This window comes from Rhinopithecus bieti, unplaced genomic scaffold, assembly GCF_001698545.2.
Source record: "Rhinopithecus bieti isolate Rb0 unplaced genomic scaffold, ASM169854v2 scaffold_5179, whole genome shotgun sequence".
Classification (NCBI taxonomy): domain Eukaryota; kingdom Metazoa; phylum Chordata; class Mammalia; order Primates; family Cercopithecidae; genus Rhinopithecus; species Rhinopithecus bieti.
In genome coordinates this window covers 962154-978699 of record NW_016804741.1, presented here as the reverse complement: position 1 = coordinate 978699, position 16546 = coordinate 962154, and the positions used below count along the sequence as shown (strand labels likewise).

The following is a 16546-nucleotide window of genomic DNA, read 5'->3' as shown; positions in this document are numbered from 1 at the left end:
TTCTAATTTTCTTATAATCTCTACTAACAAGCAAAAGAGTATTTTCAAAGTTCTATAACTAGAAAATCTCTACTGGTGCTACATATTTAAACTTTAAATATTTAAGAATATTTAAGAACTTTAAACATTTAAGAATCTTTTTTGGCAAACTGTGCTTGCTTTTGGAAGCAATAATATGCCTATTAAAAGTCTACATTAATACACTTTTATTAGTGAGTATTTTATACTGAAAAGGAGTTCTAATTGTGTTCCTGCGTGTCTATGTGGGAAGAATCACTCTCAATAATTCTTTCGCAGAGGCATTTTGAATGTTTTGTTTGTATTTTGTGCAGTTCAGTAGCGGATTGTTTCCACAAACTGGGTGTACACTGCCAGCTCTTATCTGTTCCTCTTGGGTGTTGTCATATCCTGGAGGAGTGCTAATCCACACCTCTAGATTTTTCTCTTGCAGTGTTTTCATATGTGCACAGTGATTCTGAAGACTGTATTTTTTCTCAAATGGAGAAATTAGGAATTCATTTGTTTTACATTTGTTCCAACCCATATTATAGTCAGGTATGCACAACTAAATTCAACTTCAGGCTTTACATGACAGGATCTTTGAGCAAACATAGTTACACTAAGCACTCTTCTGCAGTGTTAACAGAGTTTGATGAGTTATACTCGATGCTGTAAGTTTAGATGAAAACCTCTAGGTGAACCGGAGAGAAAATAAGCTTCCCTGGCCACTCAGATTCTCACCTTTCCTCTGACCTTCTGTTTCTTTTTCTTACCCACTGCTGTAAAACCTTGGCTTATGCAACTCTTCAAACTTACCTAGACTTAGACTAACTCACTTGCTTATTGTGTAATTTTGTAGGTGCTCTTGGGAGGAAGGAAAATATGATGAGATTATGTAATTCAACGGCTTTCAGTTGCAAGTAGTGAGAGGAGGAAATGCAGGAGAGCAGTGAACAGGAGTGTCTATATGTCAATGGTAGACGTCGTTGGTTCAAGTCATTGGCAAACATCAGCACATCATTAAATTATAGAGGATGTGCTCAGCTTAATTTGGTGATGAATTTCATAAGAAGCTGAAAATATTTCAATACCATTATTAAACGGTAGTTATTATAGATAATTCTCTCAGGCAATCTCCTTTTTAAAGTGAGTTATTAAAGCAAAATACTAAATCAACCTTTCATACTTTTCTAGGACATTAAAATTGTAATCCTACCTATGTGCTGAGGTAAGATCCTCGTGAGGACCACAAACTTGTGCTCTCAGAAGAGGGGCACTGTATGGAGATACTGGGAATTGTTCTTTCAGTTTTAAAATTCCTAGGTATCCTCTAATTCTTCCCATCACCATTCCCCCAGCAATGCATACTTTAACATTGACATGAATGAGAAAGGATAGAAACCTTGAGAAACATAAGCTAAATCTTTTTTGGTATGAGTGTTCTCTTGTTTTAGTAATCTCATTCACATTTTCATAGTTGTTCTTTTTGCTTTTAAACCTTAGAAACGACATAAAGCCGATAATGCAGTGAACAAGAAACAAACGCAAGGTAGGAATTTTACATTTTTTTTCTCATATTTGTCAAACCCACTTGTGGTATATACAAACACTTTAATTACATATAATTCAGTTGCAAATACTGTGCATCTCAAGTTTTTGTTTCGAGGTAGATTGATTTTTGCTTTGTGGCATTTGTTAGGATGACACTTAAACTCACTTTAGAGTGATTTATGGTGATAACACTTTTGAAAGCCAACATTTTAAATATATTTAAGTGTGTCATAGCAATATTCTCTCAAATATAGTCCATAAAAGTCTGCAGTTGTTTTGACAGTGTTTAATATTATAAAGTGTCTTTATTTTGCTTGTAATCTACAGATGTTATTCTAGAAAAGATGTATAGAAAATAAGCTGATGTGATGTCACTTGAGTGAAAAGCATTTTAGAAACACTCTGAGTTATACATGCAGATGACAGACACTCCAGAAATAAAACAAATACAACCAGGCCTGCTTCTTACAGTGCATGGCATTTTGGCACAGCTCTTTTTGGATGGGGCTCATTTTGATACAGCCAAAAGCAAAATGATCTTTAATACAAGCAAATGGGCTGTCATGTTCTAAGATTTTGTTTTTAAATGCCCAGGAATGTGAGAAACAGACATCTTAGCTCATCTCTGAATGAGTTTGCCCCATCTGAGAATCTCATCTCTGAAGTTCTTTGATGAGGTGAGGATCAGTGATGTCTGCCAACATTATCTGATATTTAGGAAGACTATTTTTATACTGCTAATATTTCTATGGAGTCCTGTCAAAATTCCCTGCTTCTTTTTCAACACCTCCCACAATAGGCATTATATGCCGATTTTTAATACACTTAAGGACGATATATTTACTAATTAACCTAATAAATTTGCAAAATATTTACTGCGATTATTTTATTATGGAACATACAAGAAAGTATAAGATGGGAACTTCAGCTTACAACTTATGAAGAGCTTATAACATATTTGTTGAACTAGGTCCGTGTAAAAACATGTAAAAGTGCAAAGAGATGATCTGTGTGGAAGATGAAGGATTTGGACTACATGATCTCAATTCTCTTCAGAGTTTTGTGGCAAATCGTGGTTTCTATGTCAAGTGCTATAAAAATTGGTAAGGAGAGAAAATTGTGGTGTATCATGAGCTAGACCTTGAATGTTAGGAGGACATTGGATGAACAGAGAGGAATGGAGAAGATATTCTTATGTGTGGGTTGAGTGGGAAAGGAGGAGGAGGGGTTTTTCTGGAAAATAAGAAGACTGTAGGACTGCTTTGCTAAATCATTATTAGACTGCCAGATGCAGAAAGGAGATTTGCATCAGAGAGAAACAAAATCATGATTTAAAAGGTAGGCTGAGGTTGAATTGTATAGGATCTTGAATGCTAAGCCAAGGGGATTTCAACATTTCTTGTGGTTACTGAGTCACTGTTGAAGGTTTATGAGCCAAAATGAGACAGGCCGAGCATGTGGGTTAAAGATGTGAGGCAGAATGAACTGGAGTAAGGGACTGTTAGAAGCCTGGGACAGAGCTACTCCAGGAGTTTAGTTGTGAAGGGACAAACAGGAATTGAAAGGGAAAAATTCCAGATGTTTCAAGCCTGGTATTTTTGGCAATATGCAGTTTTTGCTTTTGTTGCCATATTGCTCAGAAAATTTAGTAACAGCTTTTGAAACAGAAGTACATAAATGCTTTTCCAACGCATAATGTATCTTGTAGCAGAGGGCTTCTATGTTCAGTGACTGGCAGTTACTGATTTTCAAGCCTTGGCTCAAAAAGTCAGCATAGTACAGTGGAGGTGTGGTCATCATAGCTATGATGATTTTGGGCTACTACACGGGTGCTCCACCCTTCTGGGTACTTGCCAACCTCCAAAAAAAAATTCCTTTTGTCTACCATTCAGATAAAATTGTATTTCTTGACTATCCATCTTGGTTCATGAGTCCCCTTCATTGATTAACAGGATTGGCCCTATGACTAAATACAAGAATAGGCAAGTGAGAGGAAAAGCTTCTATAATAAATGTATATAAAACGCAATTCAAAAATAAAATATTAGGACTTAGCTATAAAAGCCATTTTAGTCAATAGAATACACTCCGTATCTGTAGGTTTCTCATCCTAAGATTCAACCAATTGACGATCAAAAATAGAAAAAAATGAAAAACAAAAAAACCAACGAGGCCGGGCGCGCTGGGTCATGCCTGTAATCCCAGCACTTTGGGAGCAGAGGTGGGTGGATCACCAGAGGTCAGGAGTTCGAGACCAGCCTGGCCAACATGGCAAAACCCCATCTCTACTAAAAGTACAAAATTAGCTGGGTGTAGTGGCAGGCACCTGTAATCCCAGCTACTTGGGAGGCTGAGGTAGGAGAATTGCTTGAACCTAGGAGGCGGAGGTTACAGTGAGCCGAGACTGTGCGCCCGCACTCCAGCCTAGGTGAGAGAGAGAGACTCGATCTTAAAAAACAAACAAACAAACAAACAAAAACTGCAATGATAAAAAAATACAAATTTAAAAATATAGTATAACAACTATTTACATAGCTATTTACATATTTACTATTTATGTTGTGTTAGGTTTTATAAGTAATCTAGAGATGATTTAAAGTATATGAAAAGATATGCATAGGTTATATGAAAAAATACTACACCAGTTTAATTAAGGGACTTGAGCATCCGTGGATTTTCGTATCTATGGGAGGTCCTGGAACTAATCCCTCATGGATATTGAAGGAGGACTGTACTTTCCTTCAGACTGTATTAAGTCCTGTATCCAAGAAATTATGGCTTTTATGTTGGTAGTTGAATTTGTTTCCTAAGAGAATGGTATATTTTTGTTTTCCCCTTTGCTGCCTTTGAGTATTGGTCTTCTTGGTTTGGCAGTTGATAGGAGATAACAAAAATGTTCAAGTAGGATACTGTTTGCTGTCAGATAATTCAGATTGCTTAGCATGAAAGCCATCTGTTATTAGACCAGGATGAAATTCAATTTGCTTTTCTGAATTGAGGCAGAAGTGGGTGTATAGGAGCGGGGAGGGAGGAGTATTGGGAGGAGTATTTTTGACAGGTAATTAATTTTTGACGGACATCTAAAGCATCCAACTCAAATTTTCATTTTGTCAATGTTTATCAAGTCCACATAATGTGTAAGAGACATTTTTCCCTCAGTCAAATGTTAACCCTTTTATATTCACAGAGAAATGAATATTTTCTCTCCTTATGTGAGGCATCAGAGGGTAACACTCTCATTCCTTAGCAACTTCGGAAATATAAACTTGTCATTTTATTTCCAACATTTTCAACCATTTAACTGAAAACTGGTGCTTATTGGATGCCCTGTTTTCTCTGATAAATTAACTCAATCAGGGATTGAATTATGGAGCTGAGACCTAACTCAGAACCTCACGGTTGTTTTGGAAACAAGGTTTTGGAAACAAGGCTTGCCCCAGAGATATATAAGCTGGTTTGGTTGATCATTCAGTGACCCGACAAGTGTACAATTGTGTATTGTTTTCCAAGAACCTAGTTGCAGAGGGAGGACAGAGTAGATTGACGCTCAGAAGTCCAGGGATGTGAGTGAGTCTTGATGAGTTTTATGGTCCACTCTGCCCAGAGCATGGTGGCTGCTTCTCTTTGCTCCAGGATTTTTGTTGTGTGATGGTTTGTGCATACTAGATAGGAACACTACAGAATGAAGGTCCGATTCTTACTCAGCTTTGTGTTCCCAGTAGCTCCCAGACCAGGGGCCTGTCTTAGCAGGTACTCTCTATGTGCATGGTAAATGAACAAGTAAATGAACCACTCTCTGGATAAATACTTGAGTCTACATAATAAAGGAAGAAGAAAGACTGGAAATCAAAAGAGGCCTTCCTGAAAATTCATTATCTGGAGTGCAAATCAGATGAAAAGCAGTATTTTCATCACACTGTGTCCCAGACTTCCATAGTCACTGATAAAATAATATGGCAGAAGTTCTTGCCACTTTTTTATCTTCTCTGTCAAAGTCATTAGATTATTTAACCCTTGCTTCACCTTCTGTGAACACAATACTTTGTCTGCTGATCCCTTCCACTACTCAAAGCACTGCCCTGTTGAGAATACCCTCATTTTCCTTGTATCTAACCTTACTTTCATTTCCTCTGATCTCTTCCCTCGATATTTGAACTCAGATTTTGGCACAGCCTCCTCCATGTGTCTACACACACGTGAGAGACCATCTCTCATTGTTTTCTCTGAGATGAGTTATTCTGCCAAATATATCTCTGCAGAAATTTATAAATTACAAATTTATCATTGTTACTCTAATATGTACATTGAAGCCAATCTCCATATGAATTTATTGTGGTGATTGAGCTAGTTTTTATTTTAACTGATAAAAATATGCTGTCATTTCTTATGAAACGCCATGATGGCGAGTTTGCCAATATTTCAAGTGGAATGACAGCTTCATCTAAAATCACAGCATGGAGGCCTAGGAAAGGATTGAGTTCAGGTGCAAACTAAGGTATTTGGGAAAATTTGTAAATGCTTCCTAATGACTAAATTTGCTTTTTTAAAACCCAGGTGTATTCCCTGGAGTATGGTCTGTATACATTCTGCATATGAGAATGTGTGGAAGATAGAGTTGCAATACTTGGCAGCCCATTGATTAAGTGGTTTGATGCTATAGTTGAATGAAGGCTACATTGTTTAATATTGTGCCTTATTTTATTATGATACTAAGCATTAGATTAGAATAAGTAACAAAGCAGTTTTGTTCTAATTATTTAGAAAAGGTCACATGAAATTCTTTTAAACTAGGCACATAGCTAAAAATAATAAATCGACTCATATTCACCTATATCTTCCTTCCCCAGAGCTACATCAGTCAGCCTTTTCTGAATGGAGTTGAGTGAGTGATGGCTGAGAGCCACTAACAAGACTACTTCCCTGCAGGGCACGTAGTTGCTCATCTCCCACTGGAAACCATTTCACCTTTAAAGTCCTTTGTGAAAAAGGTGTTGAGTTGATGTGGATTGAATGTGTTTCAGGTTGTTAAGCATTAAATGACCTACTAACAAGGCAGAGTTCATCTGGTTCAATTCATTTGAGTGCTGTTCAAAGGGATGTATTATGCTAAGGGACTTAAAATAGCAACACATTTCTTGCCTGCCAAAAAAGAGAGTGTTGCTCCCTTTTGTCTCTCTGGAGGTACCCCACATCTGATCCGTTCAGTAGACCTGAACATACCCCCTGCCACATGTATGTTGGCTTACCTATAAATGGTTTTTAGAAAGTAGTGTTTCAATGATCCTAGGGACTTAAAATTAAGCATATTATGGCCTAAGTAATTTCAGACATCTATAAGATTTTTAATATTTTCAGATTATCACAAAGATCTGAGTTTTATGCAAATACTAAGATCTAACCATTGAACTGGGTAGATGTCTTCAGCAGTAGCTGTGGATGGAGAGGAGATATTTGTGGGGAAAGACAGCTCCAGATTGTCTTTCGTTTTTTTATTTTTAGAAGTTGCACACAAAGGAGCGAAACCCATTGAGGTAATGTGGGAAGATGGTTAAAGTGAGAGGACTGATTTTATGGTTGGCTTTATGACTTTGCTCTGCACTTTATTCCTATATGGGCATACTCCACTCACACTGTCCTTTATTTTTAAATTTCAACCAGGTAGTCTGCTTTCATGGGAATTTTTCTCTCTCCTGTTTTTGCCAAACCCAAATAAGTTGTATTAACATATTTTCTGGGGAAAATGGGTGTGATTCAAAGTTAGAACATTTGTTATTTTAATTCAGAAAGTCTTTATTGAACATCTTTCTCATGTAGGACCCTGTGTAGAAAATGCAGAGAGAAACAAATCATGCTCGCCCTACAGGAAATTATAATCTTGTAGGGAAGATAAGATGCAGACTGATAGAATTCAAGGTTAAAAAAAAAAAAAAAAACACCAAATGAGAGATGTAGGGATTCCAAAATGCCGTTTGAGGGGTTCGTGAAATTAAGAATGGAACTTTGGTAAGCAGGTATCAGGGTAGTAACTGTGAGTAATGCAGGGTGAAAGGACTAATATGAGCATTACTGTGGAAGTGGGAAGACATGAGATGTACTCTGGAAATAGCAATAGTCTGTTTTGGCCAGGGCATAGAATCCATGTCATGAAACAATGAAGTGCAGGGACAGGGAGGCAAGTAAGAGTCATTTTTCTGAGTCTTTTGAAAACCAGGGTGAGGAACTTGGATGGAATTCTGAAAAGTATGGATAGGCTTCCACTTGTACTTTTGAAAGAATTTGATGGCTCTGTGGAAAGGTGGCAGGGAGAGGCACAGAGAGATTGATTTTCTTATTAAGGAGGGCGGACAGGCTGTGTCAATTAGAAGACAAAGGAGAGCACACAGTGGATAGATTCAACTGGACCTGGCAATGGAGAGAAACCCAGTCAAATACCAAGTGCTGCCAAATCTAAAGACCAGGACTGAGACACCTACTAAATCCAGCATTTAAAAGAAGTTGCCATTGTTCATTTTTCTTAACTAGAGAGTAGTTGTGGAGCTCTGAAAACTGAAGCCAGATCACAAGGAGTTGTGGAATGACTGATGGGTGAGGCAGTGGAGGGAGATTTTTCTTTCAAGGAATTTCTCAGTTAAGCAGAGGAAAAAGTAAGGGACTCATGACTGTGGGCAGGAATAAGGGAAAGCATTTTGAGAACAGGGTATTGCTGGTCTTTGTGCTCCGATCACATTGTGCCACTTATATTGATTTTTAATAAGCCATTCGTTCTCAGATTTGTGCGTCAGAATCCCCTGGAGCTTTTGTTAAAACACAGAATGCTGGAACTCACACCTAGAGTTTCTGTAGGCCTGGAGTGGAGCCCCAGAGTTTCATTTTTAAACTCTCAGTGACACCGCTGGTGAGGGGGTCATACTTTTAGGACAGCTCATTTAAAGGTTGTATAAATGAGGTAATAGAAGTAGTATCAACCAATTGGACATCAATATATGTATTATTATATGTATTACATGGTTGAAAGAGGAATCCAGGAAGTTTCCTTTGTCTTTTGTGTCAGTGGACACTAATGGTTCAGCCAAGCACCCGGTGGTTTAATGTAACCTTTATAGGCAAGTTTATACAAGAGACCCTTCCTGTGCCGTGTCAGTTTGTGCCACACTGAGGCTTTTGACTTAAAGTTGTTTTTGGAAGTAAGAGTCTATATAGTGAATAAAATAATGTTTTAATGTTGGCATATTGGCTTTCCTTCTTTGCCCCAGTCAAAGCCATAGTCTCAGCTGTACTCCAGTCCTTGATGACCTAAAATTCCTCTTAAATGCTGACTCAGAGAAAGGAAGTGGAGCACACTACATTTTCTGTGGTTTTACTTTTCCTCTATGGCAACAGTAGTGTCCGTTGTCTTTTTGGATGACTTGCCTCTTCTTACCCACTTAAGAAATGATAGGCCGGGAGTGGTGGCTCACACCTGTAATCCCAGCACTTTGGAAGGCCAAGGTGGGTGGATGACGAGGTCAGGAGATCAAGACCAGCCTGACCAACATGATGAAACCCCATCTCTACTAAAAATACAAAAATTAGCCAGGCATGGTGGCGCACACCTGTAATCCCAGCTACTCAGGAGGCTGAGGCAGGAGAATTGCTTGAGGAGGTGGAGGTTACAGTGAGCTGAGATTGTGCCACTGCACTACAACCTGGGCGACAAAGCGAGACTCCATCTCCAAAAAAAAGATATATTATTTCCCAAGTAGGACCCCCAGTGACACTTTCGGCAGTGGCCCCAGCAGTAGACCATTCTGATTGGGGTGGTGGGTGGGTGGCATGCTTCTCTCAGAGAAGCTGGTGTTAGAGTGTAAGTTAGCACCTGCACCTGTGCAATATTTGATAGAGTCCTGAGAAACTGGCCACTTCCTCCAGGGCGTTTGATTGAGGAATTCCGAATGTACTTTAACAGAATGCTTTCATTTCAAAAAAGAAACCTATTACAACAAAGCTGTTACCTTGTATCCTGCTAAATGAAAACAAGTTACATTTGAGGTAATTGTTTAGTCTGAACTCTCCCATGGCAGGACTGTCAGACTAATTAGGCTGTTTGAAAACTATAGCAGGTGTGTTTGGTTGGAACCGGAAAGATGCAGTGGAGGAGTTTTGCATTTAAAACAATGAGCTGTCAAGGCACCACCGGCCATTCTGACAATCCTGCCGTAACTTATTCCTACTCCCCTTCACCAGGCTTCTTTAATCATCTCTGCTAGGCTCACCTTCTTAACGCTTTCCATATATTGGAGGAATGTCATCTTCCTAAATGAAGGTTATTTGGAGGAACACAGTCACCTCCTTGTTGAAATCTAATCCGGTTATATTGTGACTGGTTTCTTGAACACATTCTAAATGTACAAAATTTTGGCCTTGGCTGTGTATTGTGAGGTTTACCTAATTCTCTACTGAAATGAATACATAAAAAAAAAAAAAAAAAAACTCTGGAATCAGAATAGCAGCTCTGTTACTTTTGCCCAACAACCCTAAATGCTCATCACAGGCCCGGCATTGTTTGGTTTCTCTAAACTTAGGTTAGTGCCGGGTCAGGGGAGGTCGGTGATTTAAAAATAGCTAGATTGCTAATTCAGTCACCGGCATAAAACATGTAGTGGTGTTTATTTTCATTGTTCCAAGGACTGGGTGTTTAAGAACCATTTCTAAAAGATAACAATGAATTATAGGATTGACTTGTTTCCTTGGCCAGTGTTCAAGTCTTGGTTTGTACAGAAACTTTTTTTTTATGTTGTGAGCTGACTTTTAACTTCAACAGAGTATACTCATCTATATTCCAAGATGAGGCTAGCCTCAAGTTTGTGTATTTCCTTTCTTCATTTCTGTGTTCTGGTTTTGTATTTCAAGAACAAAACAAATGGGGGGTGGGGTAGAAGTATGCTCTCATTTCTAAGGAGCCTACAGCACTGCAGATGCAGCAGGCCCATGCAGCAAATGTTGAGCAGCAAGGTTCTGTAATACTTTCAAAGAAGCGTTACTCTATTTAGTTAGGATTCCAACTCAGCATAGGGATGTAAAGGTAGTTTATACTTTGATTAATGCAGACCACTACAGCCTTCAGAATAAATATCAAATACTCATCAGATTGACAAAATTCATGGAATTGTTAAGTTTGTGCTTGTCTCAGTTTATAGTCAGTGGAAATTTATACATTGCTGGTAAAAGTGTGGAGTGCTGTAGATTCTTGGGTATCTGGTTGTATCTGATGAAACTGCAAACTCAAATGTCCTGGAGTTAGCAATGTTCTTTGGGGCATTCTATCTTACAGGATATAACCATGTGAATATATTTCATTGCTTGGTAGTAGAAAAAAAATAGAAGTGAGAATTTGCACCGGGGGAGAATAGTTGAATGCTTTATGATGCAGCTGTTGTGGAAAATTGAGTTGTCTCACACAGGGCAAGGACAGCTCTGTGCCTACCCCTAGGACACCTGGAAGTGTGATGCTGAACACTGCCTAAGACAAGGGCGAGACGGACTAGCTAGTGATTTATAGTATGCTGTCTAAGATTTGAAACTCCCTTGTAGCCACCCCAGACTAACTTCTCTACTTAGTTTAAGCATATACAGAGATTGATGGCTTAACTAGTTTTACTGGCTACACAGTTTGCCTTGGCTAGTCAACTGGAGGGTGGAAAAGACCCCACTGGAAACTTGCCTGGACTTTCCTGAAATTCAGATTTCACATACATACCATGGAGCTTCGAAATTCATGTTGAGGATGAAAGAGAAGGGCTCCTGGGGAGCTGTACCTATCAGTCTCTCAGGCCTCTGATGCTTTTGTGGGCTTTCATTTTCCTGCTGTACCATATCCTTTGCCTTGAGTAAAGTCTTTTGTGAATACATCCTGTGACGTCTTATGAGTTCGCTTAATTATCCAACCCGTTGTAATTGACACATCTATGCCACGGAGTATTTTCCAAAAAAGAATTAAATATCTCTGCTTTTCATTAAAGTATTTATGGCATGTTGAGTGGAAAACCAAGTGGCAGAGAAATTTTAAAAGGGAAAGAAAAAGCAGGAATGTCCATGTTTGTCTAGAGGAAGGTGTGCAAGGATTCATCAGTTAGCATTCCTTCTGTGAGAAAGTGGCCTTGAGAAGAGGAATGTCAGCTTTTACCCTGTATACATACCTGTCTTGCTGGAAACATGTATTGATTTTGTCATTTGGTAGAAAATATTGAATATATATTTAAAAGTTTCTTAGATGTGTACATTTGGGCAGTATGCCACATTTTTCTAAGTATTTCTCCAATAATGAATTGAGAGGGAACATTTGGGTGGAGAGGAGAATGCACTGCTTGACTGGAGGCAAAGATTCGCAAAAGGTCGGTTGGAGAAAGGAGGTAAATAAGTTTAAACCTGGAGAGAAAATTAATCGGAGCAAGGTTGAGGGAAAATGAGCACATACAGAAGATGGAGGCGTCAAGCAGATTTGGAGCAGGACGGCAGAAGTGCAGCCGTTTTGGAGGCGGTTTTCCACGTGAGTGCCACTGGCTTCCACTATCCGTTATTGAGTGAAGACTCTGGCATAATCTGTTGGATATGAGAAGCCTGTTGTGACACTTCCCATGTGTTAAGTGGAACCCAACAAAGTGGATCAAGGCTATTTTTACGTGTGAACTAACAAACATCTGCAAAGTCGCAGCATATTGAGGAGGGCTAGATTAAATTACAGAACTGGAAGGGGTGGCCCTGAGCTGATACCAGAGAACAGTTTGTGTTACTGCCTCTGAAGGTTACATAACCATTTCTAACTGCTTGCACTGAAAATCAGTTTAGTCACTTATAAAACTGAGATGTCTATTTTAAACAAATGTTAAAATAGTTCATTGGCATCTTTTTATATAGCTATTTTTTAATTCAGTTATAGTTCACATACCATATAATTCACCATGTTGAAGGATACAGTTCAGTGGTGTTTAGTGCATTCACAAGGTTATGCACCAATCACCGCAACCTTAATTCTAGAACATTTTCGTCAATCCAAAAAGAAACCCTATATATGTAAGCAGTCTTTCTTTCTTCCTTGAGTCCCTTGCAATCACTAACCTACCTTTCGCTCTGTGGATTTGTCTGTTCTTGGCATCTTCTGTACATGGGATCATACAGTACGTGGCCCTTTGTGTCTGGGTTCTTTCACTTAGCATATCTCCAAGATTCAGTCACGTCATTGTATCTGTACTTAAATTCTTTTTATGGCAGAATAACATTCCATTTAATGGCTATACCACATTTTGTTTATTGATTCATCAGTTGATAGACATTTGGGTTGCTTCTACTCTTTAGCTATTATGAATAATGTTTCGGTGAACATTCATATACAAGTTTTGTGTGAACATATGTTTTCCATTCACTTGGGTATATACCTAGTAGTAGAATTTCTGGGTCTGTAGTAACTGTGCTTAACTTTTTGAGGAACTGCCAAAGTATTTTCCTATATAACTATTTATTAGATGTCATCTGTATGTTATTTTTAACATGAGCCCTACTAGGTAGTGGAGTTGTATCTTTAGTAAATTTATAACTGTTACAGTGGTCTCATATGATCCTATAACAGGTAAGAATATTAGTGGATCCAGCATGCCACCCAGCTAGTACTTACTGAGCACCTTTATGTCGGTGTGTGCTGTGTGATAACACTGGAACGGTAACAGTGAGTATAACAGAGAAGGTTTCTCTTGTCATGGATCTTACAATCTAGGGGAAGAGACAGCCCTTAAATAATCCTATTTAATTAAGTATACAGTAAAACTGTGACGCTGTGATAAGTGCTCTAAAGGAAAAGTGCACGGAGCTCATTTAGATTTGGGGGTGAGGAGGAAGGACTGGGTGTCAACACAATGTCCCCTGAAAAAGTGCTGTTAAAGCTGAGATCTACAAGGTGTATGTACAAGTTAACTAGGTAGGGATGGAGGGAAAGAGAATTCTTGGCATGGAAACATGTGCAAAGGATTTGAGATAGCAGAGAGCATGGTGAGCTCACTACAGAGGGCATAAAAGGAGAGTGTGTTGGGAGTGGCAAGAAGTAATGATGGGAAAAAGGCAAGAGCTGCTTCATGAAAGGCCTTGTAGATGTTTGGATTTATTTTTTGAGCCTAGGGAAGCCAATTGAAGAGTTCTGAGCAAGGGTTGACCCAAGTTTGTGTATATGGACTGATACATAATAATGTGTAATTATTACATTTATGTAAAATCATCATAGATAATACTTATAGCTACACTGTAGAAACTGAATTTGAAAGCGATTAAGAATGAATGCAGGAAACTAGCCTGAGGCTAATACAGACATCCAGTTGGGAGGGGGTGGTTCCTGGAACTAGGGGTGCTGACACTGATGATGGTAGAGAAGATTTTAAAATATTGGCAGATTTTGAGATGCTTGAGGCACAAAATCAACAGGATGTTTTAGTAGTAAAATTATTCCAGATGTTCAAAGGCATTTTCTGTAAGAGTTTTAAAAGGGTTAAACAGGGAGGCATATGAGCATAATAAAACTTCCAAAAAATCATAATGCAGCATTGTTAACAAAGAGAAATTAAGTTGCTTCAAAAGCATTGCTACAGAAACAACAAAACAAAGGTTAAAAAAAACTATACCCAAACTAATAAGTGAATGTAACAAAATTACAGGATGATAAGATCATTGTACAAAAATTTAATGCATTTCTAAATACTGCCAACAACTGGAAAATAGAATAAAAAGTAATCCTCATGATATTAAGGGAAAAAAAATCAAGAATTAAATCTAGTGAAAGACCCATTCACAGAAAACTATAAAACATATCTAAGAAAAATTAAGATGTGAATAAATAGAGAAAGATAGCTTGTCCATGAATTGGAAGACTTGAGACCCAAATCAAATTCCAGGAAGATAGTGTGTTCTCCAGAGTTTATTCATCCTGTCTAATCTGAAGTCTTATTCGTCATGTCAAATATCTTGATTTTAGAAATACTGGACACTGATAGTTTTTTTAAAAACTAAGTATTACAGCTGGGAGAATTACTGAGATAGGATCAGAAGGAAGTAAATGGCAATAAAGAGCTCTAGACCCTATTGACCAGTTTTTTTCTAAATTTATGCAAACTTATAGCCCAGTCATTCTGTCAGTTGATCTTGGGTGTAGTTGATTGGAACAGGACTTTACCATCTCTTTTTGTTACCATCTCTCTCATTATATTGTAGCCACTGGGTTACATGATTAAAGGGGAGTGTGCTCTTATTTATTTATTTATTTATTTATTTATTTATTTATTTATTTTGAGACAGAGTCTCACCCTGTCGCCCAGGCTGGAGTGAAGTGGCGTGATCTTGGCTCACTGCAACCTCCCCCTCCCAGGTTCAAGTCATTCTCCTGCCTCAACCTCCTGAGTAGCTGGGACTACAGGTGTGCACCACCATGCCTGGCTAATTTTTTTGGTATTTTTTAGTAGAGACAGGCTTCACCATGTTGGTCAGGCTGGTCTCGAACGCTTGACCTCAGGTGATCCGCTCACCTCGGCCTCCCAAAGTGCTGGGATTACAGGCGTGCGCTACCGCGCCCGGCCCTCATTTATTCTTTATGCTTGGTTACAACTGATTTTTAGGGACATACTGTTGGACTCTGGCAGAGACAGCACCTCTTGCTTTTCTACCAGAGGTTTTTTTGACTCCGAGTCAGAAGCTCCAAACCCCTACTGCTCCATGATCAACGTCAAGCAGGGGATTTACTCCTGGGATCAGTTTGGGTGAGCTCTGCAGGCATTAGAGTTTTGTTTTGGGATAGTGATCAATTTAAGGTGCCTGTGCTTTAGATCCTTGGTCCATACCTGTTTAAGTACTGTAAAAATCAGCACTTTAACTTATACAGTTAAGATATTATACTGGAAATATTTAGTATTTCCAGTATATTTTATTTTATTTTAGCTCTTTAGCTTGAAATTATTTTTTTAAAATTAACAAAATTGATTCACCAAAATGCACTGTGAGGTATTCATTCATTTGTTTTATAAGCATCTGAATATCCTATATACCAAAAGTGCTGCAAGTACAAGAAATAAAAAATGGTTAAGACACAATGCATACGTTCAGAGAATTTAGAGACATAAAAAGATAATATTTTAATTTAAATAATTTATCTTGTGACACTGATTTCAAAACATTTTTGTTTGTAATTAATATTAAATTTGCTATTTAACATTTTGGATATTATTGTGATACTTTTAGAGGGTTCAGCCTTCATCTATCCCAACATCAAAAGAAACTGAATCAAATGTTTTTGTACCTATACATTATTCATTTTGCAAATATTTACTGAGTAACTACTGTGTGCCAGGTACTGTGCTGTTTCCGGGGAATGTAATATTAAAATAAATATTAAATGCTTTTCCCTCATAGAATTTACATCTGGATAATTTGTTGATGGGCCTTGACATATTTCTCTCCATAAGTACTAAGTGCTGTGCTTGCTACCTCACATACTCTCTTATCCTGTTTTATTTTTTTTTTTATTTTTTGGTGTTTATTAGCATACTCAGTGTTATAGATAACATCGCAGGAAAAAAAGTATACTGGGTAACCCTACTGATGTGAAGCAGTAGCAAAACCCTACCCCCCATCATAATTTAATTCTTTTGCTTTTTTTTTTCTTTCCAGAAAACCAAATATAGAAAATTTGGATTTTTAGGGCCAGGCACGGTGGCTCACTCCTGTAATCCAAGCACTTTGGGAGGCTAAGGCAGGCAGATCACTTGAGGTCAGGAATTTAAGACCGGCCTGGCCAACATGATGAAATGCTGTCTCTACTAAAAATACAAAAATTAGCCATGTGTGGTGGCGCACGCCTGTAGTCCCAGCTACCTGGGAGGCTGAGGCAGGAGAATGGCTTGAACCCGGGAAGTGGAGGTTGCAGTGAGCCAAGACTGCGCCATTGCACTCCAGCCTGGGTGACAGGGCGAAACTCCGTCTCAAAAAAA

General features: G+C 38.4%; 1 protein-coding gene across 1 annotated transcript in view; it reads left to right on the top strand.

Annotated features, from left to right (window-relative positions):
* Positions 1 to 16546, top strand: part of ATP8A1 (ATPase phospholipid transporting 8A1) — a 283721-nt gene that overhangs the window by 46002 nt on the left and 221173 nt on the right. The window contains exons 5-7 of the mRNA XM_017870339.1: positions 1504 to 1549; positions 2522 to 2537; positions 16100 to 16145. Of these exons, the coding sequence (XP_017725828.1) occupies positions 1504 to 1549; positions 2522 to 2537; positions 16100 to 16145 (108 nt within the window). The remainder of the gene's footprint in view (positions 1 to 1503; positions 1550 to 2521; positions 2538 to 16099; positions 16146 to 16546) is intronic.